Source organism: Felis catus, chromosome D3, assembly GCF_018350175.1.
Source record: "Felis catus isolate Fca126 chromosome D3, F.catus_Fca126_mat1.0, whole genome shotgun sequence".
Taxonomy (NCBI): Eukaryota; Metazoa; Chordata; class Mammalia; order Carnivora; family Felidae; genus Felis; species Felis catus.
Window position 1 is genome coordinate 45,526,079 of NC_058379.1, and position 23,098 is coordinate 45,549,176.

The 23,098-nt window shown below is 36.6% G+C and overlaps 1 protein-coding gene and 1 long non-coding RNA gene across 6 annotated transcripts in view; one reads left to right on the forward strand and one right to left on the reverse strand.

The window, feature by feature from the left end:
• The window catches only part of LOC123381235, a 296,498-nt gene extending 292,919 nt beyond the window's left edge, over window positions 1-3,579 (reverse strand). For both annotated transcript variants that reach the window (XR_006588017.1, XR_006588018.1), the window contains exon 1: window positions 3,448-3,579. This is a non-coding gene — a long non-coding RNA (uncharacterized LOC123381235). The remainder of the gene's footprint in view (window positions 1-3,447) is intronic.
• RBBP8 (RB binding protein 8, endonuclease) overlaps window positions 1-23,098 on the forward strand; it is a 111,201-nt gene that overhangs the window by 14,733 nt on the left and 73,370 nt on the right. The window contains exons 2-4 of one of the 4 annotated variants that reach the window (XM_019815064.3): window positions 3,507-3,591; window positions 7,142-7,347; window positions 22,322-22,364. In XM_019815064.3, the coding sequence (XP_019670623.1) occupies window positions 7,239-7,347; window positions 22,322-22,364 (152 nt within the window). In that variant the 5' untranslated portion in view covers window positions 3,507-3,591; window positions 7,142-7,238. Of the gene's footprint in view, window positions 1-3,506; window positions 3,592-4,017; window positions 4,225-5,322; window positions 5,901-7,141; window positions 7,348-22,321; window positions 22,365-23,098 lie in introns of those variants that run through there. The other 3 variants (XM_011288074.4, XM_019815066.3, XM_019815065.3) reach the window with 3 other exon arrangements.

Below are 23,098 nucleotides of genomic sequence, written 5' to 3' on the forward strand. Positions count from 1 at the left end.
TCTCTGGCAGCTGTGTGGACACTGTATTAAGGTGAGGAAGACTGGAAGCAAGGAGACTCTATAGTCTAGGTAAGAAATAACACGGCCTAAATGAGGGTAAAAGGGAATGGAAAGGAAAGCACTAATTCAAAACTATTATTTAGGAATAACACCAATGTAATATTGTGATTCACTTGTCCTGACTCCATGGAAAAGGGTTTGATTTTATTCTAAGGTGATGGGAAGACCCTGGAATGTTTTTAGCAGGACAGCATTTTGTTCTGGTTAAATCTGTTATCTGTTTAAAGGACTACTCTGAGTGCTGTACACCACAGTAAGGGGGAAACAGAAGTAGAAGGATAGTTGATCTAAAAAAAAAAAAAAAAAAAGGAGTCTATTGCTGCAGAAGAGGTTTAAGATGCTGATGACGCCACCCCAAGGTGGATGCAGAAGAGGTGGGGAGAAGCAAGTGGATTTGAGTTACTTTGTGACTGCAAAATGGTATTGCCTAATTCACAAGGTTGAGAAAGGAAAAGTGAAGTTCAAGGAGACCACACCTTTTGACCCCAATTGTTCTGATTAACCTGGAGACTAGGGTGTCTGCTGAGAGTGAGAATACTGTACAGAGGCTTGAGGAAAATAGTGAAGGTTTGGAAGACAGCAAAGGAAACAAGAGCAGCTGAACAAAGTCTGTTTTAAGAATTAATTAATGCCCTATATGAGGTTTGAAACCACATAATTTTAGTGACATCAGTATAACCTGTTGTGTGATTTTTCCTTTGCAACCCTCAGCCATTCAACTATAGGAGTTAAGCAGACTGTAGTACCAACAAAAGGTTTCAGGTTTAAAATGATTTGAGTTAGATGATTTTAAAATCTACATATTTCCAAAATTCTACAGTTCTAAGAATCCTAGAGTTTTTACTGCTACCACACATTTTTTTCTTATTGTGGTTAAATGTACAGATGTACATATTATAAAATTTACCATTTGAATCATTTCTTCACACAATTTTTAAGTCGAGCATCCTAATCAGGGGCCTCCAACGGATTATAGGTGTGCTAGGACATTAAAATCCCAGCCCTCGAGGGAGCATCGCTGGCCCTGGTGGCTGAAGTTCCAACTTCTGCTGCCTCTGGATGGAAGCAGCCTCATCTTTTTATCACAATGTGTAATACAATTATTGCTTTTCTAAGCATTAAAAATGTTTGGGAACCATTGTTCAAAGCCATAAAGTTTTCCCACATATCTTTAGAACCTCATAATTTATTCCACCACGTGGGGTTTAAAGCTCCTATTGGGAGAGACTATGAGTATGCCCACTATTTCCACTGTTAAAGTGATCGCCATAAAATCTCACATGGATCATCTAAGAATTTTGAATGGATTCAAAGATTTTCTCTACTTACATAAAAAATAGTTAATCCCTTAAACTTTATTCATTTATCCACACAGTACTGACTTTATGGCAGACACTGGGTTAGTTTCTGGAGGTAAAAAGGTGAACAAGACATGGTTTTGACCTCAAGAAACTTAGTCTAGTGGGAAAAGAAAATTATTCAAATATTTAAAACTGTAATAAGTGTAAGATGGGAACATACACAGTGCTATAAGAGGATTTAATAGAAAAGACTATTAAAACAAGATAAAACGATTAGTAATAGCTGGGCAAAGGGCAGGGGTAGGTTTGGTTGATAATTCCAGAGGCAACAGCACACAAAGACCTAGGAGACACTAAAAGGTCAAGGCCAGATGGCAGAAAATGATTGGAAATGAACCTGCAGAAGTAGTAGAGGCAGTTCAAAGTGGCTTTCTTCGAGGAGTAACAGTAGGCCACTGAACGGTTTAAGCAGCCATTTTCAGATTTATTTTTCAGGAAGATCATAGTAGCTACAATGTAAAGAAGTAGTCTAAAAGTGGGTAAAATTTAAGGTGGGAGGAGGAAAACATGGATTTCTATTTTTTTCTCACCCTTTTAAAAAATGTCTTTAAAAATATGTTCGATAGTCATAAAATAACTCAGAAGTACCAATAAGGGCTAGCTTTTTTCCAAGCACATACTGTGTCTATGAACACTGTACTAAGCAATTTACATGTACTAATTCATTTACTCTTCATAATCCTATATGGTTGGTACTATTATTATCCTCAGTTTACAGGTAAGAAAAATGAGACAGAGGTTAAGAAATCCATCCAAGGTCACTTGGTAAGGAAGTATTAGAGCAGTATTCAAACCCAGAAGTCTGTCTCCAGAGCCTGTGACTTACCCATTAGACTATTACCATTTTTCAGCAATACATATATACAATTTATCTTTTTTTTAAAAAGTAAGCTTTACACCCAGCATGGGGCTTCAACTCACACCTTGAGATCAAGAGTTGCTTGCTCTACGACTGAGCTAGCCAGGTGCCCCTATTTTTTTGCTGTTGTTCTTTTACATGCATGCAATTTAAAATTTAAATATATACATGAATTGAGAACAGATACTCATTTTTTTTTTTTCTGAGCACCAGTGAAGAGAAAGGTTTAGATGGGGTTGTTGGTTGGATGGATATGGAAAGCAGACTAGCAGACTAGGTTAAGACACAATGGTATTTTTGGAACATTGTGGAAGTGATGAAAAGAAGGGGATTGATTTGGGATATATTTGGTAAGTAAAACTGACAGAATTTGGTGGTAGTTTGGATAAGCGGGTTAAAGGGGGTAAAGGTGTCAAGGATGATTATTTGGATTCTGACTTATATAAATGCATTGGGTAGTGAAGCCATTGGCAGAGGCCAGAGGAACAAGTTACATCATTTTGTTCTGATGGTTTTTCTTCAGACCACAAATACACTGTTCTTTCAGTGTATGGTTAAATGACAAATTGATTACAGGCTCTTCCCATTTATAACAAAACTTTCCATTATAAACATTTATACAAACAACTATGTCTCCTGTGTTGTATTAGAAATGGCAGTCAATTTTTCACCCATTTTCTTTAAAAGTGTTATGAAGTCTTGTAAACTTTGGAAGCAAATGATAGTTACTCTAACAGGGTAATGAAGATTTAGCAACCCTCTTCCCTAAAAATACCAACGTTCCTATAGCATTGCTCCAATGGTACAGAAACATCCTATTGGGTGAAATCCCAAGGAGTAAGCTCTGATATTCATCCCTTAACATGAGTGAGTGGAAAAAATTAACTTTATAGCTTGTATTTATGATTTTTTAAACACTACTTAAGTTTTAAAGTTTATAATACTATGCTTTATCTCCCTCCCAGGTCTCATAAGTATTAAAGAACAGTATTGGACTGGTTTAAAAGATACTGTGATTGTAGCCTATTGTTTATTTTCAACTTCATTTGTAGAACTGCTAATGCTAAAATGCTTCTTTTAGAAATCAAGTAGGAAAACAGACTAACAGGTTGACCATTATAAACACACAGCCACAGAAAGCGTTGATTTAAAAAAAAATTCAATTACCTAACAGCTTGTTATCCCAACAAATAATGCTGGGCACTTCTGATTCCGTCTCATTTCAGGGTCCTCAGGAACTTTCCACTTACACATCGCTTTGCTACGTGGCCTCACCACCCAGTCCTGTCAGGTCACGTCACTAATCTGCAGGTAATAGCTACAAGGCAGAACGCTACCTTAGACTGATCCGTGTCCATTCCTTTATCAGTTAGTGTTAACTGTCCCTGTGGTAGTGGCCACTTACACAGGCTTTCCTGAAATACGCTAACGTCAGACACACGGTAACACCACGGGCTTGAATTTCCCAGACGGAAATGCCTGAGTTTTCTCCAGCGCATCTCAAAAACGCTGTGGCGGCCGCCAGCTCCCGGAGCCGTCCCGTAAACAGCAGGGGCTGGCGCTCGACTCTCCAGTCGCCACCCTTAATTTTAGAACACACGGGCCACCCAGCTCTTCCGCCAGAGGCGTGCGGTGCACCGCCTAGCTCGGCGGCCGGAGGAGGGGCGTGACGTGAAGGGAACTCCTCCGTGACGTCGAGCGGGCTCCGAGGGGGGCGGGCCCGGGCGCCTACAAGCCCGGCCGGCGGCCCTCGGGCCCTTCCCCACCGCCGGAAAGCGCGGGCCGCCCTGAGGGGCCGGCTTTCCCAGAGGGGGGGTTGGCGGATTAGTGAGGGAAAGAGAAGAAAAGCGAGTGGCCGTTCCTTCACAGCCCCGGAGTCGTGTCTGCTTCCGTGCTGGGGCTTTCGAGAATCTTGAGGAAGACTTGTAAGCCGTGAATAAAAAGGTATCTCCTTCCCCAGACCCGGAGTGCTGGGTCTTAGCGGCTACTTCCGGTCAGGAGCTGCCGGCCGAACGTAGGCATTTGGCCCCTGGGGTGGGGGTGGCGTACGGCTTCGGGGCTGCCTGAGGAATAAGGCTGGAGCCCGGATAAACTCCGCTGGAGGTGGGCGGGAAAGGAGGACGAGCCCGCGCTCCCTGCGGTTCTTTGGTCTCCCGCGCTGGCTGAGGATTCGCTTACCCACTACGAGCCCGCCCCCGCGCATGCGCCGCCGGCGGAGGGTGGGGGGGGGTGCGCGGTGCTCGCTTCCCGCGTCAGTAGCGCTGCTGGTTTTTGGAGCGTTTGGGTGGCCGCGGTGCTGGGGGAGAGGTTGGTGGCTACGGGTGCTGGGATGGGCATGGGAGTCTCTGGACCTCTGCTTTGCCCGTAAGAGGACCTGTCCAGTCCCTATGCGTTTGTCTCGGGCACATGTGTGACTCCAGGCGCGGCCCTTGCCCTGTGTGAGAATACGTGCGGTGGGTGCTACTGGAAAGAGTTTACTGAGCACCTTCACTGTGGTTGGTGGTTTACAGTGCTACAGGATGCATAGAAATGTATTCAATTATTACAGACCTTTGAGCCCGGAATGCACTTTGAGGCACAAGGTGCACATTTCTGCGAAATTAAGGCGCATCCTCGTGTAACCATAACGGTTCAAACCAAAAGAAATTCTGACCAAAGTGCTGGCCGTGTAGGATAGGCTTGAGATGGTTTTTCGAGCCAGAATTTGCAAGTTCAGTGTGGGTAAACTGCTTTTATGTGGTGAAAAAACACTTTTTTTTTTTTTTTTTTGCTACCTCTCAGGGTACGTTAACGAATGCTTATTTTATTTACACTGTTTTAAGCAATTGAATACTATGCAATTTTAAAATATTCATTGAAGTCATTAAAATTTTGTTTTAAACTATTAATAGAACTAATTACTGTTGGGGGGGGCTCCTTTATTTTATAAAATATTTATTTATTTTTGGGAGAGCACAAGAGGGGATGGGGGCCGTCAGAGAGAGGGGGCAGAGGATGGGAAGCTGCTCTTGGCTGACAACAGTGAGCCCAGTGCTGGGCTTGAATTCGTAAACCATGTATATGATCATGACCTGAGCCGAAGCCTGACCCTCAGTTGACTGAGACACCCAGGTGCCCCATCTTAGGCTACTGGAAAGTATTTTGCAGTTGATTAACATCGCTAGAGTATGAGGGCCCCCCCCACCCCCATTTAGCTGTGTTGGTCCTAACAGAATGACCTTGGGAAAGTCACTTAATTTCTTAAACCTGTTTTTCCAACTCTAAAGTGAAATTAGTAACAGTAGCTGTTTTATAGAGTTCTCAAGATTAAGTTTAAAAATGACTATAAAGCAGCACGGTATCTGGCATATAGTAAACAAAGGGTGGCTTTTACTGACAGTAGTGTAAGCCAGTTTATCTTTTAAGGTTAAGAAATAGAATTCAGGCCTTTCTGGAAATGAAGCTGTGTTAATTCACCCAATCCCTCTTTTAAAAACTCTGTTGTGGAAATAATATACACAAGAGAGAGACCCATCCATTACAGTTTCAATAATTGTCAAAGCAGGCCTACTGGTTTCATCTCCCTACCCGGCATTCATGTTTTGTTTTAGCTGGAGCATTTGAAAGCAAATCCAGAACAGGTGAGTTTACCTGTAAACGTATCAGTATATATCTCTTTAACAGCTAAGGACTTTTTTTTTTTTAAATATGAGCAAATTATACCCAAGACAATTAAAAATAATGCGCTAATATTCTCTAAAATCCAGTACATGTTCAGTTTTCACTGTCTCAACAAAGCCTAATCACAGTTTTGTTTTTTTTTTTAAATTAAGTAGGCTTCATGCCAAACATGGGGCTTGAACTCATGACCCTGAGATCAATAGCTCTACATAGTGAACCAGCTGGGTGCCCCCAATCACAACGTTTATAAAACTTAAGAGTGTATTTTTCCAGTCTTCTCCTTTAGAAGTGTCATTGCTTATTTTAGCTTCTTCGTTAGAGACCTTGAGAAATTATTAGTAAGAAACACTTAAATCAGTTTGGGCATGTTAGTAATGGTAAATCATTGGCTAAGGAGCCATACGTGAGGTTTAGTAAACTTACTAATCGTTTTCTTTTTTTAGTGGTAGCTAGTTAATGGTTTCAACTTAAGGACACATTAAAATATTTATGAATCCACTTGAACTTCTCAGTATCCTGTTGCTTCCTTCAGGGGCTTACACAAGTAATTATCATTCACCTCTACCCTAAGAGGGACACAAAATAGCCTTACCCTTTTTGTCTTGTTACTAGACGTTTCTGTATTCATAGTTCTTTGCTGTGCCTGTATCTTGCTCACTGATTTCTCTTGTAATAAGAAAGGTATTCAGATGTTCGTGTGTATTAATCACAAACATCTTTCTTGCTCTTTTATAAGGCATGTGCTTCTATGTATATGTAGATGTATATATGTGAATACTGTTTAAGTCAAGGATATTCAGAATGTTTTCCAGTTATTGGTTCAGTATATCGTTGTACTTCATATCAACTGAAAAGTTTAACAAAAAATAAATTCTTTTTAGAACGTTGCATTATTCAATGCTGATCATGGATGACTATAAACCTCTCAATATCAGAAACATCTCAATTTGAGTAATTATTCCTTTCTAGGAGGAATAAGAGAAAGTTTGCCTTAAAATTTAGCTTAACTAAAGACCAAATAACTGAAATCAGGGTTCTCAGCATAATTGTCTTTACTTCCCATTCCCCAGATTCTCAAAATGATTGAGTGTAGGTAAATAAGGAAAACTTGAGAATAGCTGGCTAAGCTTGAAGATATTCTAACTTAAAATTACATACAGATAAATGTAAAATTCATTTGTGTTGCAATCTGTTGTTTCAGGTATTTCAACTGCCCAAGACAACTTCATACCTATATAATGTAACAGAAAAAGTCAGAAAACATTAGGCAAATAGAAGTGTGGAGCATATTAAGAAAGATGAACATCTCTGGAAGCAATTGTGGAAGCCCTAGTTCTATAGATATATCTAATGACTTCAAGGAACTTTGGACAAAACTAAAAGAGTATCATGATAAAGAAGTACAAGGTAAGAATCTTTTTTTTTTTTCTTTTTTCAACGTTTATTTATTTTTGGGACAGAGAGAGACAGAGCATGAATGGGGGAGGGGCAGAGAGAGAGGGAGACACAGAATCGGAAACAGGCTCCAGGCTCTGAGCCATCAGCCCAGAGCCTGACGCGGGGCTCGAACTCACGGACCACGAGATCGTGACCTGGCTGAAGTCGGACGCTTAACCGACTGCGCCACCCAGGCGCCCCCTTTTTTTTTTTTTTTTTTAATTTTTTTTTTTCAACGTTTATTTATTTTGGGGACAGAGAGAGACAGAGCATGAACGGGGGAGGGGCAGAGAGAGAGGGAGACACAGAATCGGAAACAGGCTCCAGGCTCTGAGCCTTTTTTTTTTTTTTTTTTTTAATAGTACACCAGTATTCTATTGAGACTAAATAGTTATAACTTTGTGTGACAGTTCAGGGATCTCATTTTTAAGGGACCTAATAAAGGTAATTTTTTGTGAGTCATTTATGATTGAGTTGTTGCTCTATAACTATAGACACCTACTATGGGATGTAGTTTTTGCACATTTTAAGTTATTTACTATGGTAATATGTGTGGTGTGGTGGAAACGGCATAGAAATTGTTGATTGATGACCTGGATGTGAATTCCGAATTCAGTTATCTACTTGATCTGTGATCTCAGCCAAGATATATAATCTCTAAACTTTTTTTCCTATAAAATTATGTGCAGGATTCTTTACAGCCATTAAAATACTAAAGTTATTCTTCAAGCTTTTGGGAATCTATTTGCTACCAAGCACTGAGATATGAAAGTGAATGGCAGTTTGCTTTCAAAGAGCCTGGAGTCTAATAGAGATAGAGCCATGTAAACAGATAATTACAGTATAATGAAATAAATGCTAAAAGGTTTATGTGAAGTGCAATGAGTGTGAGGAGAATTGAGCAATTGTGGTTGAGATGAATATATAATTATTATTTGTGATTGTGTTAAAACGTACTCCAGATAAAAGAATTTTCTCTTAAAGGTAGACTCAACATTTGGTATTAATATCTGTCTAATTCTGTTACTTTAACATAATACGTTTTTCCCATGGGCGGAAATTGCTTGGTATTATGTTTGTTTCTTGCTGCAACCATAGGTTTAATACTATAGTGCTTGACAATCTTCACATTACACTGGAATGCCATTAAAATATAATCCACCTAATCTTACATTTTCAAAGAAAAAAATATTTCATCTGAAAGAAAATATAAAGAATAAAAAAAAAAACCCAAACCTCTAAATTAGACTATATTCTCTATCTTTTGAATGTCTAGATCGATCAAAAACTTTTCAGGTATTCTCTTTATATTTTAACCAAATCAGATTGGTTCAAAAGAATGCATCATTCATCAGAGATGAGCACTAATGGATCCTGGGGTCATGAGTGTTCCTAATGCTGAGAATGTTTTTTTTCTGTCCATGTGTTGCTTTTTTGTACTTAGTTATAATTACCTTTGCCCCAGTTTTCTGGAATGGGCAGACAAAGACTGTATATGGTCAATTTGAGAAAATATATAAATGGCAATAAAATTTGTTTCTTCCTGTTGGGTAAAACCAAAGCAATAAATGGCAATTTTCTCATAAAAAAAAAAAAAAAAAAAAACAACCATGATCCACCTAGTATGTGGGTCTGTGTTAGAACTTTTCTGTGGTAAATGTAGTTCTTGGCAGAACCTCATGATAATGGACTCATCATGAATTAATGAAGCATGGACCCCAGAAGTATTCTTGCATACCCCAGTGTACTGGCAAACTCTAGTTCAAGAAAAGTTTTGGGGTACACTTACCATATGCCATACCTTATGAATAAGAATGAATCATATATAGTTATCTGGGAACATAAAGGAAGAACCGGGTGTGGGTGTGTGTGCGCGCGCGCGCCCTTGAGAGAGATTGATTGATTGATTGATTGATTGATTTACTGTCAAATCAGGCTTTACCATTGAAATGAGTCTAATTAGCCAGACAAAGAAGATTGTAGGAGGGGAACGTTTTAAGAGAATAGCTTAAGCACAAGTTTGGCAGTAACAGCTTGATTTTAATCAAAGAACTGTAGATAAGTTGGTATAGCTCACAGAGAAAATGAGGTAAGTGATGGGAATTTATTGGTCAGGTGGAAAGAGGATGGTGCTAGAAAGGTAGATAGGTTCAAATTATGTAAAACATTATGTACTATGCTAAAGAGATTGTTACCATGCTTTATCTTTAGGATTTAGTCTAAAATTTTCATTTTCAGTGCTTACTTCTATTACTTGTATAGGTAGTGCTGTGTTGAGAAAGAGGCTATGTGATGTACTTGTTACTGGATCTAGGATGCCAATATTTGAAAGCCATCTCACCCTTAAAGGTGGTGACCTTGTGCAAGCTATTTAACTTTACGGTGCACCAGATTCCTTATCTATAAAATAAAGATACTAATAATAGTTACTTCACATTGTATTAAATATTTTAATATATGTAAAACATTTTGAAGAGTTTATGGCACATAGTAAGCAATATATGTACTAGCTATATGTGTTTAGATATTAGAATGCTGTCCTTTCTGAAGCAGCACCGTTATAATTATCTGTGCCCGCCGTGTACTATCCCAGCCAGATACAGTGAGATACTATAAAAAAGTTATAACAGAGATTTCACATACTGATTACTTTTACGTTCCTCTTTATGATTTTTGAAACTGCTAATTTCTAGAAAGAAACAGGAAAAGAATGGCCAAAAAAATAAACATGAGAAAATTTAAATGGTTAAGAAATCTTGGAAAATTCTTACTTTTATCTCTTCTTGGCGAGGGGGAGAAGTGGGGATACTTACTTTTTAAAAATTTCCATGAAATATACATAAAATTTTTCATCTTAACTGTTTTTAAGTGTACACTTCAGTGGCGTTAAATACATTCATGATGTTGTGCGACTCTCACCACCATCCATCTCCAGAGCTCTTCATCTTGTAAAACTGAAATTTTATACCTATTAAACAATAACTCCCCATTTATCCCTGCCTCCAGCCCCTGGCAGCCACTATTCCACTTTCTATCTCTGTGATTGTGACCATTCTAAATATCTCATAACAGTCTTTTTGTGACTGGCTCATTTCACTTAGCATAAGGTCTTCAAGTTTCATCCGTATTGTAGCATATTACAGAATTTTTTCTCTTTTAAGGTATATACAATATTCCATTGTATATACCACATTTTGCTTATCCATTCATCCATTGTTGGACATTTGAGTTGCTTACATCTTTTGGCTGTTGAGAATAATGTTGCTCTGAACAGGAGTGTACAAGTAATCCAAAGATACACTCCTTTGGAAGTGTATCTAGAAGTGGGATTGCTGAATTATATGATAATTATATTTTTAATTTTTTGAGGAATTACCATACTCTTTTCCATTTTTACATTCCCACCAGCAATGCACAAGTGTTAAGTTTCTCCACATTCTTACCAACACTTGGTATCTTCTGTTTTCTTTTATTTTCTTTTGATAGTCATAGCCATCCTAGTGGATGTAAGGTGATACTGCGATTTTGATTTGCATTTACCTAAAGATTAGTGATGTTGAACATTTTTTCATGTACTTATTGGCCATTTGTGTATCATTGGAGAAATGTTTATTCAAGTCCTTTGTCTATTTTTTTTTTAACGTTTATTATTGAGAGACAGACACAGAGTGTGAGCAGGGGAGGGGCAGAAAGAGGAGGGGGAGACACAGAATCTGAAGCAGGCTCCAGGTTCTGAGCTGTCAGCACAGAGCCCGATGTGGGGCTTGAACTCACAAACCGCAAGATCATGACCTGAGCTGAAGTTGGATGCTTAACCACCTGAGCCACCCAGGCGCCCCTCCTTTGTCCAGTTTTTAATCAGCTTTGGTTTTTTGTTGTTGAGTTGTAGAAGTTCTTTATATATTCTGGATATTACTCTTTTATCAGATACATAATTTGCAAATATTTTCTCCCATTCTCTGGGTTGCTTTTTCATTCTGTTCATTGTGTTCTTTGACATACAGAAGTATTAAATTTTGATATAATCCACTTTATATTTTTCTTTTGTTGCCTGTGCTTTTGGTGTCTTACCCGAGAAATCATTGCCAGATCTAATATTATTTAGCTTTTACCCTGTTTTATAGTTTTAGCTCTTATGTTCGGATCATTCATCCACTTTGAGTTACATTTTGTATATGATACAAGGGCCAAATTTCATTCTTTTGTGTGTGGATATCTAATATTCCCAGCACCATTTGTTGAAAAGACTGTTTCCCCATAGAGTTTCTGGGCACCGTTGTCAAAAACCATTTGATCGTATATACAAATATGAGTATACTTCTGGACTTCCTCTTCTGTTGGTCTACACATCTGTCTTTCTGTCAGTACTATACTGTTTTGGTTATTGTAACTTTTAGTAAGTTTTGAAATCAAGAAGTGGGATCTCTAGTTTTGTTCTTCTTCAGGTTTGTTTTGTCTATGTGGAGTCCCATGAGATTCCATATGAATTTAGGACAGCTTTTTCTATTTCTGCAAAAATCATCATTGGACTTTTGATACAGATTGCATTGAATCTGTAGATTTCTTTGAGTAGTATTGACATCTTAACCATGTTAAGCTTTCCAGTCCATGAATATGCCAAGTCTTTCTATTTATTTATGTAGTTTTAATTTCTTTAAGGAATGAATACTTGATAATTTTCAGTGTACAAATCCTTCATCTCTTTGGGTAAGCTTATTCCTAAGTATTCTTTTTTTTTTTTTTTTTTTAACGTTTATTCATTTTTGAGAGACAGAGACAGAGTGCAAGCAGGGTTGGGGCAGAGAGAGAGGGAGACACAGAATTTGAAGCAGGCTCCAGGCTCTGAGCTGGCAGTACAGAGCCCTATGCGGGGCTCCAACCCACAAACCATGAGATCATGACCTGAGCGGAAGTCGAACGCTTAATCGACTGAGCCACCCAGGTGCCCCCTAAGTATTCTTTTTGATGCTATAAATAGAATTGTTTTCATTTCCTTTTTTTTTCCTTGAAGTTTATTTTTTTTTTAGTAATCTATACACCCAGTGTCAGCTTGAACTCAAGACCCTGACATCAAGAGTTGCATGCTCTTCCGACTCAGCCAGCCAGGCATCCCTCATTTCCTTTTCTGATTATTTGTTGTTAGCGTGCATAAACAGAATTGGTTTCTGTGTATTGATTTTGTATCCTGCAACTTTCCTAGAAGTCTTTACTTATTGTGGTTTTTTTTTTTTTTTAATTTTTGAGACAGAGAGAGACAGAGCATGAATGGGGGAGAGTCAGAGAGAGAGGGAGACACAGAATCTGAAGCAGGCTCCAGGCTCTGAGCTGTCAGCACAGAGCCCGACGCGGGGCTCGAACTCACGGACCGTGAGATCATGACCTGAGCCGAAGTCGGACGCTTAACCGACTGAGCCACCCAGGTGCCCCTAATTGTGTTTTTTTAAATTCCTAGGTGAAGTAAACATTAGAAACTCTTTACTTTTTTTCATTATGAAAAGTTGGAGTTCAGCTACCTCTACTATACGTGTATCCTTTATGCTCTGTTGTGCTCATTCGTTGACCAATCATTCCGTTTCATGTTTTCATTAAAGCCCTCTTTCAGCGTATAGGATTGCTGATGTAATTGAGGTACAGTTGTGTTCATTTAGAAATCAAGGTATCTATTATTGTTTAATCTATTTTTTTAACTTAAGCTTTTTTCTAAATTGTCAAAACACAAAGTAAAAAAAAGTTTCCCACCCCCACAACACAAACTGGTAACCACTTTTATAATCTTTTGTGTTTATATTCAGTGTTCATTTCTAATTTAAAGTTTAAGGTTTTTTTTTCTTTTTTTTTTAGGAATTATTACATATATACAAAAGTAAAGAAAATCATAAAATGAACTCCTATATAGTCATCACTCAGCTTGAACTATCATCAATAAATGGCCAGTCTTATTTTACTTGTATTCCATGTACTTCTCTATCCCTCTTTCATTCAGTTATTTTGGAGTCTCTGCCATAATTTATCTATAAATATTTAGTATGTGTTTGTAGTAGGCTTTTTAACTAGAAAGAACCATTATCACGCTAACAAAACAAATAATTAACATCTAGTACCTATTAGATGATAGTGTTCAATTTTCCACAATTGTCAAAAATATCTTTATAGTTCAAATCTGTATCTAAAAGACATCTCTGTGATGTGTGATTACTATGTTAATTTTTTCAATGTAATTTTTGTATTTTTCTTATGAAATTAAGTATCTTTGCTAATGTTTAAGAGTGATTTATATTTTTTATGAACTGTTACATACTTTATTGCTTCCTTTCTTTTCTTTTTTAAGTTTATTTATTTTGAGAGAGAATGAGCAGGGAGGGACAGAAAGAGTGAGGGGAGAGAGAGAATCCCAAGCAGGCTCCACACTGTCAACGTGGAACCTGACACCGGGCTTGAACTCACAAACACTGAGTTCGTGACCAGAGCTGAAGTCAAGAGTCAGATGCTTAACTGATTGAACCACCCAGGTGCCCCATTGTTGCTTATTTTCTAGGATTGTTGGCCTTTCTCCTCTAAATTTCTAGGACCTGTTTAGTTCAAATATTTGAAAAATTGGGAATTCAAATTTGTTGTTAGTGATAAAGATCTTATTTTAAAGTAAACTATGCTCATGGTCATATGTCTAAGGATAAATATGAATATTTTACATTAATTCTGCTCATTGACTATACTGTTTTCCCCAGAAAATCTATCGTAAAACTTTGAGGAACAATTCTGAGTTTTAGTACTGACTTGCTATTCATTCAGTGAGGGTCGTTAGATTATATGCTAAGAATGATAGCAGTTGCTGAGGATACAACAGTGAAGAAGACACAGTGAGTTTTGGGGGCTTTGAATTCATTTTTTTAGGAAAATATATAATATAATTGTACAGTGAAATGGTAGCAAAAATAAGCCACATACGAGAGTCTGCCTTGGTAACCCAATAACAACATTGTAATCAGCTACATGCACTACTTATAAAACTGGGAAGGAATAAACAGTCTGACAATTTATGTTGAAGAGCAGCAGTATCTTCTTTTTGGTTTCTCATGCTGTGACTGTATCACATAGATTTACCAATAAGAACAGCTTCAAGTTTAAACTATTATGGGAGTGTCACTGCTACATATTATAAAACTTACCCTAGGTGATCTGGAAGTGAAGCAAATATAATATCTTGAAATATTTTTGAATAGAACCAGACATACTTGAGTTGTTAATAAACATTTGATAGGAAACTAGTATTCTGCCATCTTCAAGCATAAGGTTAGGTTCTTTATTCTTCAAATGATTATTTCTGTTTTATAACTGGTTTTAAGAAGATCATTAAGTTTTTATTAGGCAGAGTCCCTATCTTACTCATCTTTACATCCCTGTAGGTAAAAGTACTTGGCACATACTAAAAAATTAATAAGTGGTATATGAATGAATTGCATAGTTTATAGCTTGGTCAATGTGATATTTTCTTGAACATCAGTATTTTCAATCCCATTATATATGGAAGTATCAACTTTAAAAATTTTTTGACATTTATCTGTTGTTGAAAGACAGAAAGAGAGCACTAGTGGAGGAGGGGCAGGGTGACAGAGGGAGACAGACTCTGAAGCAGGGTCCAGGTTCTGGGTTGCCTGCACAGAACCCAACACGGGGCTTGAACCCACAAATTGTGAGATCATGATCTGAGCTGAAGTCGGACACTTAACAGACTGAGCCACCCAGGCCCCCTGAAAATATCAATATTTTATATCTGTTTAAAATCTTGAAATATTTTACTACCCATTTACTTTAAATTTTCTGTTTTTAGACAATACTATAGAAAGCTGGGAAAGGAAAAATAAGTCCCCATTCTACAAGAATGGCATCTGTGCTTTTTTGTTTATTCTTTCCTACTTTTAAAAGAAATGTGTGTAGCTTTATGCATTGTTGTGGTCAATATTCATAGTGTTTTACACGTGGCTTTTTTTTTTTTTTTTAATGTTTGAGAGCGAGAGAGAGACAGCACAGGTTGAGGGAGCAACAGAGAGAGGGAGGCACAGAATACGAAGCAGGCTCCAGGCTCTGAGCTGTTAGCACAGAGCCCGACACGGGGCCGCAACTCATGGACCGCGAGATCATGATCTCAGCCCAAGTCGGAAGCTCAACTGACTGAGCCACCCAGGCGCCCCATATATGGCTTATTTTTAAGTATTATTTCGTTATTTAAACTGTGCTTGCTTTTCCATGTTGCACATAATCATTTTAGAATTTTTATATATGCCCATTTAAAATTGGGTCAGGGGTGCCTGGGTGGCTCAGTCGGTTGAGCATTGGACTTCAACTGGGATCATGATCTCGTGGTTTGTGGATTTGAGCCCTGTGTCAGGCTTACTGCTTGCTGTCCACGCAAAGCCTGCCTCAGATCCTCTGTCCCCCTCTGTCTCTGCTCTTCCCCTGCTTGTGTGGTCTCTCACTCAAAAATAAAGAAACATTTTTAAAAAATAAAATAAACAAAATTGGGTCAGTTTTATTTTTAGGCTCTTAATTTAACAGGGATAAAATATTTGGCAGATTTCTTCATGTTCCTTAGTGTTTCAGGGTCTTCAGGAAACTCTTACTTTATGATGAGGAAGAGTCAAGAAAATAATATACTTTTTTTTTTAATGTTTATTTATTTTGAGAGAGAGAGTGTGTGAGCACATGTGTGCATGAGTGGAAGTAGGAGCAGAGAGAGAGGAGAGAATCCCAAGAAGGCTCCATGCTGCCAGTGCTAAGCCTGATGTGGGGCTTGACCTCCCAAACCATGAGATCATGACTTGACCCATAATCAACAGTCGGATGCTTGACTAACCGAGCCACCCAGGTGCCCTAATACACACTTTTTAATAAGAAACAACATGCCAAATTCATCAGATTATACAACATATAAAACTTACAAATATTACATGGTGGATAATTCTTCTAACTTGTGGACTCCTCATAGCTATTCTCTAGTACTCATCACACTCTCAGGAGAGTCAGTTTATATACACTGAAAATGTTAAAAGAGGAATACAGCAGGTTTCAGTATATTTAGCTAATACCCAAGTGCTTTATGAATGGTAGGTATTGTATATACGTATGAACTGATGAGAGAAGATAATTTCTGGTTCATTATAATATGAGATTGATCAGAGTTCTTTTTCCAATTTCAAAATCCCTTATGGATTCTTAAAGGTATTAAATGAGCACTATTGTTTTTAAAAAAATAATGTTATTTAAAAACATTTGGGTTCAGATGAGGCAAATTTGCTGAAAGCAGACTTTTTATGTATTCTACACAGTTCCATATAAAATTAGATCTTCCAGCTATGTGATAACATCAAAGACATGCCTGAAGGGTACTTAATTTTTTTGAAAGTGGGGGATCCACTTGGAGAAACCCGTATAAGAGGCTATTTGAAAGACATCAAACATGGACTTGTCTGGACTTTGCAGGTTTTGAAGTATATATAGAAATCAAAATTGACTCATTACTTTTAAACCTTTATGTCACTTTAAAAAACAGAGAAGAAATGTTTTGAATGGTAGTACTTGAAATACATAATTTTTACTTAGATGTCCAAGAAACTCTTCCCATATACATGGGAACTTATATACATCTGAATACACCCACTGTATCTTGAGATTTTTTTTTTTGCTTCATTTGACCAAAACATAATAAAATGATAGATAAACATGTCATATGCAAGACAGTTTGTACACTGATCACAAGAATATATTAAGCTATATGCATTCTTTTAAAGCTGGCGGGGAAAGAATAAAGTCTCCCAACTTCTATTGAACAGCAGTGTGCAAAGACCATTTTTGTTGGAAAAGTCTGGAGACATTTGTGACTGAGTTTTTAATATTTTTTATTTTTAGTAAAATTGTATCCCTTCATGATTGTTCACTTTAGTGTCTTATGTTCCTTTTGTGACAAATGGTGCTAGTATCAGGGTCAAAAACAAATTGTTATTGATAAATGTTACTGGTAACTTATTAGAGCATGTTTTATGTTTTAATAGAATTTAATAGAAATTTCAGAGTTCTTTAAATTTCAGAAGTTTGAACAATTCAAAGTATTCATTGGGTACAATATTTTTTTGCCTTTTTAAATCTCTGTCAGTATCAGGTTTGTTACTTAAGAGCACTAATAAATAGAATAATAAAATAGAATTTAGAATGTTTATTTTTTAAAACACCATTTTATTTTTTAAAGACCTTTATTTTTAAGTAATCTCTGTGCCCAATGTGAGGCTTGAACTCACAACCCCAAGATCAAGAGTCATACCCTGTACCAACTGAGCCAGCTAGGCTCCCCAGAATGCCACCATTTTAATAAATGGTCTCTTGTTCATGCCAGGCTCTATTATCAGCATCTCATCTAATAATGTTTTCTGTATCTGGTAAATACAGTAATCAGTTCTTTTAGAAAACTAGGCAGATTTTTCTAGACAAAATTAGAACCCCTTTGAAGACACACAAAACTATAGAGGTTCTAATACAACAGGATAAATACTTCTTGATTCGGTTTAGGGTTGTTTCATTTATTTTCTCAGATGTTTCATCAAAATTCCTAAAAGATGACATTCATATTAAGGCTACATAAATTAACAGTGAAAGGAATTGCGTGTAATTATGGTCCATAACATCAGTGTCATACTCATTGTTAATACTGTAAGTAACTCTCCCATCTAATATTTTTCCATTTGTATTAACATCTATAAGTTCAGTTGAGTCCATAAAAATTAATTTACCTATTTTGAGATAATTAAAATTTAAGACTTAAACTAAGCATCTTATAAAGACAAGAGTTTTCACTTTAGAATTAAGATAATTTATTAGGCCCTTGCAGAAAAACTAGTGGTAATATTTTGGTCGAGGTTAAATTACTTGAGTTGTATACATAAAGCCACTATTTGTCAACAAAGTTATTAGGCTTATTCAAAACCATAGATAACTTGTTTTAAAGTGACAGTACATACACTGCATATATGGTCTGTTCTGGGTAGAGAACTAAAATAAGTAAAAGTTAACATAATGATTTTTATTTTGCTTATAACAAATTCTTGTCTCATTTCTGAATTCTTATTTAAACTTGTTTCCTGTGGTGGTCCTTGGGTGGTTCAGTCAATTGAGCATCTGACTTATGGCTCAGGTCATGATCTTTGGTTCGCGAGTTCAAGCCCTGCGTCAGGCTCTGGGCTCTGTGCTGACAGCTCAGAGCCTGGAGCCTTCTTCAGATTCTGTGTCTCCCTCTCTCTCCCTTTTCTGCTAGTACTCTATCTGGCTGTCTCTGTCTCTGTCTCTCGCAAAAATAAAAGACATTAAGAAATAAATTAATATTAAAAAAATAAAATAAACTTGTTTCCTGTGTTATAACTACACGTATGGGCCCTTAATTTTTCATTTCCTCCAATATCCGTATGTTAGCCAGAGTAGGGTTAATTTGTAGTACAGCACTTGGTCTTGTGAATGCTGTTTCCTCAATAGGTATCTCAGGTTGCCAGTGTTACAATCCCAAATACTTTGTTGAACAGACTACCTGTTCATACAGGAGCTACATTGTATAGCCTCATTCCTTCCGATGGGTGTGGAACAGGATTAAAGCACACTTTATAGGGGTTCTAATTGTAGATGCCTAATTGACTTGATGAATAGCAAATGCTAAAATTTAAACACACACACATAGACACACACATAAACCTGTTTCAGGGCTGATCTGCGTGACAGAACAAATGCCTCACAGGTGTTGAATGCTTACAAGATAAAAGAGTACTCTTTCCATATTTCCCAAGAATTTTCTTTTGATGTTTATATGGATTTTCTATCTCATTGTTTCTTAAAATGGTCATGGCAATAATCCTTTTCATCTTTGGCTGCACTGAGTTTTAGAAGTTGGGTAAAATTAAAAATAAAATCTATCAATAAGTAAATTTTCGGGGCACCTAGGTGGCTCAGTCAGTTAAGCGTCCGACTTCAGCTCAGGTCATGATCTCACGGTTCATGGGTTCGAGCCCCGCATCGGGCTCTGTGCTGACAGCTCAGAGCCTGGAGCCTGTTTCAGATTCTGTCTCTCCCTCTTTCTCTGCCCCTCCCTCACTTGCATTCTGTCTCCCTCTGTCTCAAAAATAAACATTAAAAAAAATTTTAAATAAAAAAAGTAAATTTCACACACTTTGGAAAGAAGAGAGTGAAAAACTGCTGACTCTCGTCTTTGGCCTAGTCAGGTCATAAGTTTTTTTCTTAATTCTTTAAGAATGATTTGATGCTTTACTAAGTAAGTACTTTCAAGTTTTCATGAGTATGTCATTATCTGAAAAAGAAGGAAGCTTCTCAGTCTGGGAATTTGACAAATGGACAGATTTTTTTTAAACAGCATACCAGTTTTTATTCTTAATATTAAAAGAAATATTTTCCTTTATTATGTTTTATATTTTAACGATTTTCCAACTATTAGGGCAGATCTTTTTCCATAATTTTTTTTAAGTTTTTATTTTGAGCTTATTGTAAATTGACATGAAATTTTAAGAAGTAATACAAAGAACTGTCCTATACTCTTCAGCCAATTTCCCACAATGGGAGCATCTTTTACAATTATAGTACAATAGCAGGACCAGGAAATTGGCATTGATACAATTTACCAACCTTATTCAGATACCCCCAATTTTATATGCACTCACTTCCACGGTGTTGATTTTAGATGCCTGTGACTACCACCAGAGATCCCTCATGCCACTTGTTTAAGCCCTCAGCCCCCTTTTTCCCATCCCAACCCCTCCAGTTTGTGGCTACCAATAATATGTTTTTTATAATTTTTTCCTGTCAAAAGTGTTAGTTATGTAAGTAGAATCACATCGGATGTACCCTTTGAGATTGGCTTTTTTTTCAGTCAGCGTAATTTCCTTGGGAACCATCCAAGTTGTTACATGTATCAACATTTCATTCCTTTTTATTGCTGAAGAGTACATGTGGTACAAGTATGTACCAGTTTTTTTTGTTTGTTTTGTTTTTTAACAGTTCACTTGTTAAAGGACATTTGGGTTGTTTCTAGTTTGGGGCTGTTATGAATAAAGCTGCTGTGAATATTTGATTATTCATAACTTTTTTCTCACAATTCATAATATTTGTTTATTCACATTTTAGGCTGTAAAAATAAGGGTAAAGTGTATCCTATCAGTTGGACATTTCCTAGAGGTGAAATTTGAGAAACAGGGCAAAAGTCTAACACAAAACAGTTGTCCAGGGCCTGCCTTTTTCTATATTCCTGGCAGCAAATCCTTACTACTTGGGATGATAAGAAGAGGTGGCTTTCCCATCAGTATTTATACCATCCTATCAACTTTATCCCTAGTCAGCATCATGGAGGGGGATTGGTGGAGAAATGTATAATTTTTTTAAAACTCTTATTTGTCTAAATTCTGTTTTTCAATGCTTGTCCTAAATTATAGTGAAAAGTCCTGTTCTTAGAAATAACAAATTTATTAATGTTTCTATGTACAGTATATGGAAAGTTTTTCTAAATGTATAACTTATTAGAATCCATAGATAAACTATCAAAGGCAAATAGTAAATCTTTGATTTTTCAATAATTAGTCAACTAATACCTATTTATTGGGGACTAATCCTACCCCAAATGAAAGAAATTCTTGAGTGGATACAGAACTTCTAAACTTGCTAAGCATTATTTTAAAAAGTAAATAAAATATCCACAATTAGAAAAAGTGTAGAATAGTAAAAAGATTGATTTAGGACTCAGAAAAATCAAACAGAGAAACTTTTTCCTCCTTTTATGATAATCATACTATAGAAAATAGAGGTCATAGAGAAAATAGAAAACCAAATAGTTTAGCGTTGCTAAATAGACAGTTTTTTTCACTTATTTTAATAACATCCCATCAAGTAATTATATCATATTTTATTTAAACATCCCTATTTTAAGCAGTTTATATTGCTATAAATTGTTCAGTGTCCTTTGTGACTATGAGTTTCTCTATAGTTTGGATTATATTCTTGGGTTAGAATCCAGGAAATGAGATACTGATGAAGGAGTCCTATTACGTATTGCTAAATTGCTTTCCAAAAGAATTCTATCCATTTATAATATCTCCAGCAAGTATGGGAGTATAGTTTTACAGCACTTTTATCAACATATTGGGTATTACAGTCTTTATAATTTTGCTAAGTAATTGTTTTGGTTTGAATTTATATTTAGTTGCTAGTAATGTTGGATAGATTTTTGTATTTGTTTAATGACCATTTTTCTCCTTTTGTTAGTTATCATTTACAAAAATTCGAAATGTCACTCTATTTTGTCCATATCCTTCCTTGCAGTTTCAGTGCCCTTCAGCCTGCTTTCTTCATGATAACTGCTTGAGTCCCATAGGCAGGAGTCTTCTCTTATGTGTTGTGTCAGACTCAATTAAAATAAGAAATATATGTAACAGCTATCTTGAGTGTTCTTCCTTAAGTATTTTAGCGTAAGCAATTTTGCTCCTCATCCAGGACTTCCTGCAATAATCTATTTTAATCCCAGAAGACTTGAGCCTACATAAGCATGGTTGCTGTTAGCAAATACATAGGCTATGTCAGAACATAGACCTTCATTTATAGTGAGCCTCTAATTATATGCTTGCCCCTGCTATTATGAAGGAAGTAACTCACTTTAGGTGGAGAAAATTTCACTCTACTTAGCTGTCATATAATAGACTAAAGGCAGTAATGTTGCAGATATACTTTTGTGACCTTGGGGTACAAATAAGGGAAATACACTCTCCAAGCTAATGGGACCTGGCTTATTATTCAGAGCCCAGAGTGAGTAACTTAATAGTGTAGCATTAGACTCATAAAGAAACTCAGATCAACTGCTTTAGAAATGGTAAATGTATAAATAAAATGCCGTGGTGTTTTTTTTCTTTTTCAGGTTTACAAGTAAAAGTAACAAAACTGAAAAAGGAACGAATTTTGTAAGTACCAGTATATAATACTGATTTCTTATTTTTAAATTAATTGATACTGACGTCCTATTTGACCTCAATGGCTTATTTATGAGAAAGTTAGTTTACAGCATGGACCTTGGATAGTTGATCACGAGTTTTTCAAAATTCTAAGGTAAAAAGAATAACTTAATTTTGAGTATATTCTTAGTTAATATTTGCATATATTTATACATTAATGTAATTTTTATATATACATACATACGTATGGGTATGTATACATATAATCTTTTTCCATAAAGTATTTATTAAGAAAATAACTGTTCTATAAATTCATTTTGATCTGTCAATGTTATTCTTTTCTCATCTGTGATTAACACCTGGAATTTAAGATACTGCAAGAAGGGAGCAAAATCTGGGATTTCTGAACTGATACAAGAAATGAGACAAGGGGCTCCTGGCAGGCTCATTCGGTGGACCCGTGACTCTTGATCTAGGGGTTGTAAGTTCAAGCCCCACATTGGGTGTAGAGATTACTTAAAAAAAAAAAATCCTTAAAAAAAAAAAAAAGGAATAGGAGCAAATGAGACCCCTTTTAACTAGTTTGAAATTACCAAAAGTTCCCCTGAATTGTTTTATTTTTTTTTAATATGAAATTTATTGTCAAATTGGTTTCCATGCAACACCCAGTGCTCATCCCAACAGGTGCCCTCCTCAATGCCCATCACCCACTTTCCCCTCCCTGTTTTGGTTATTAAGCCTAG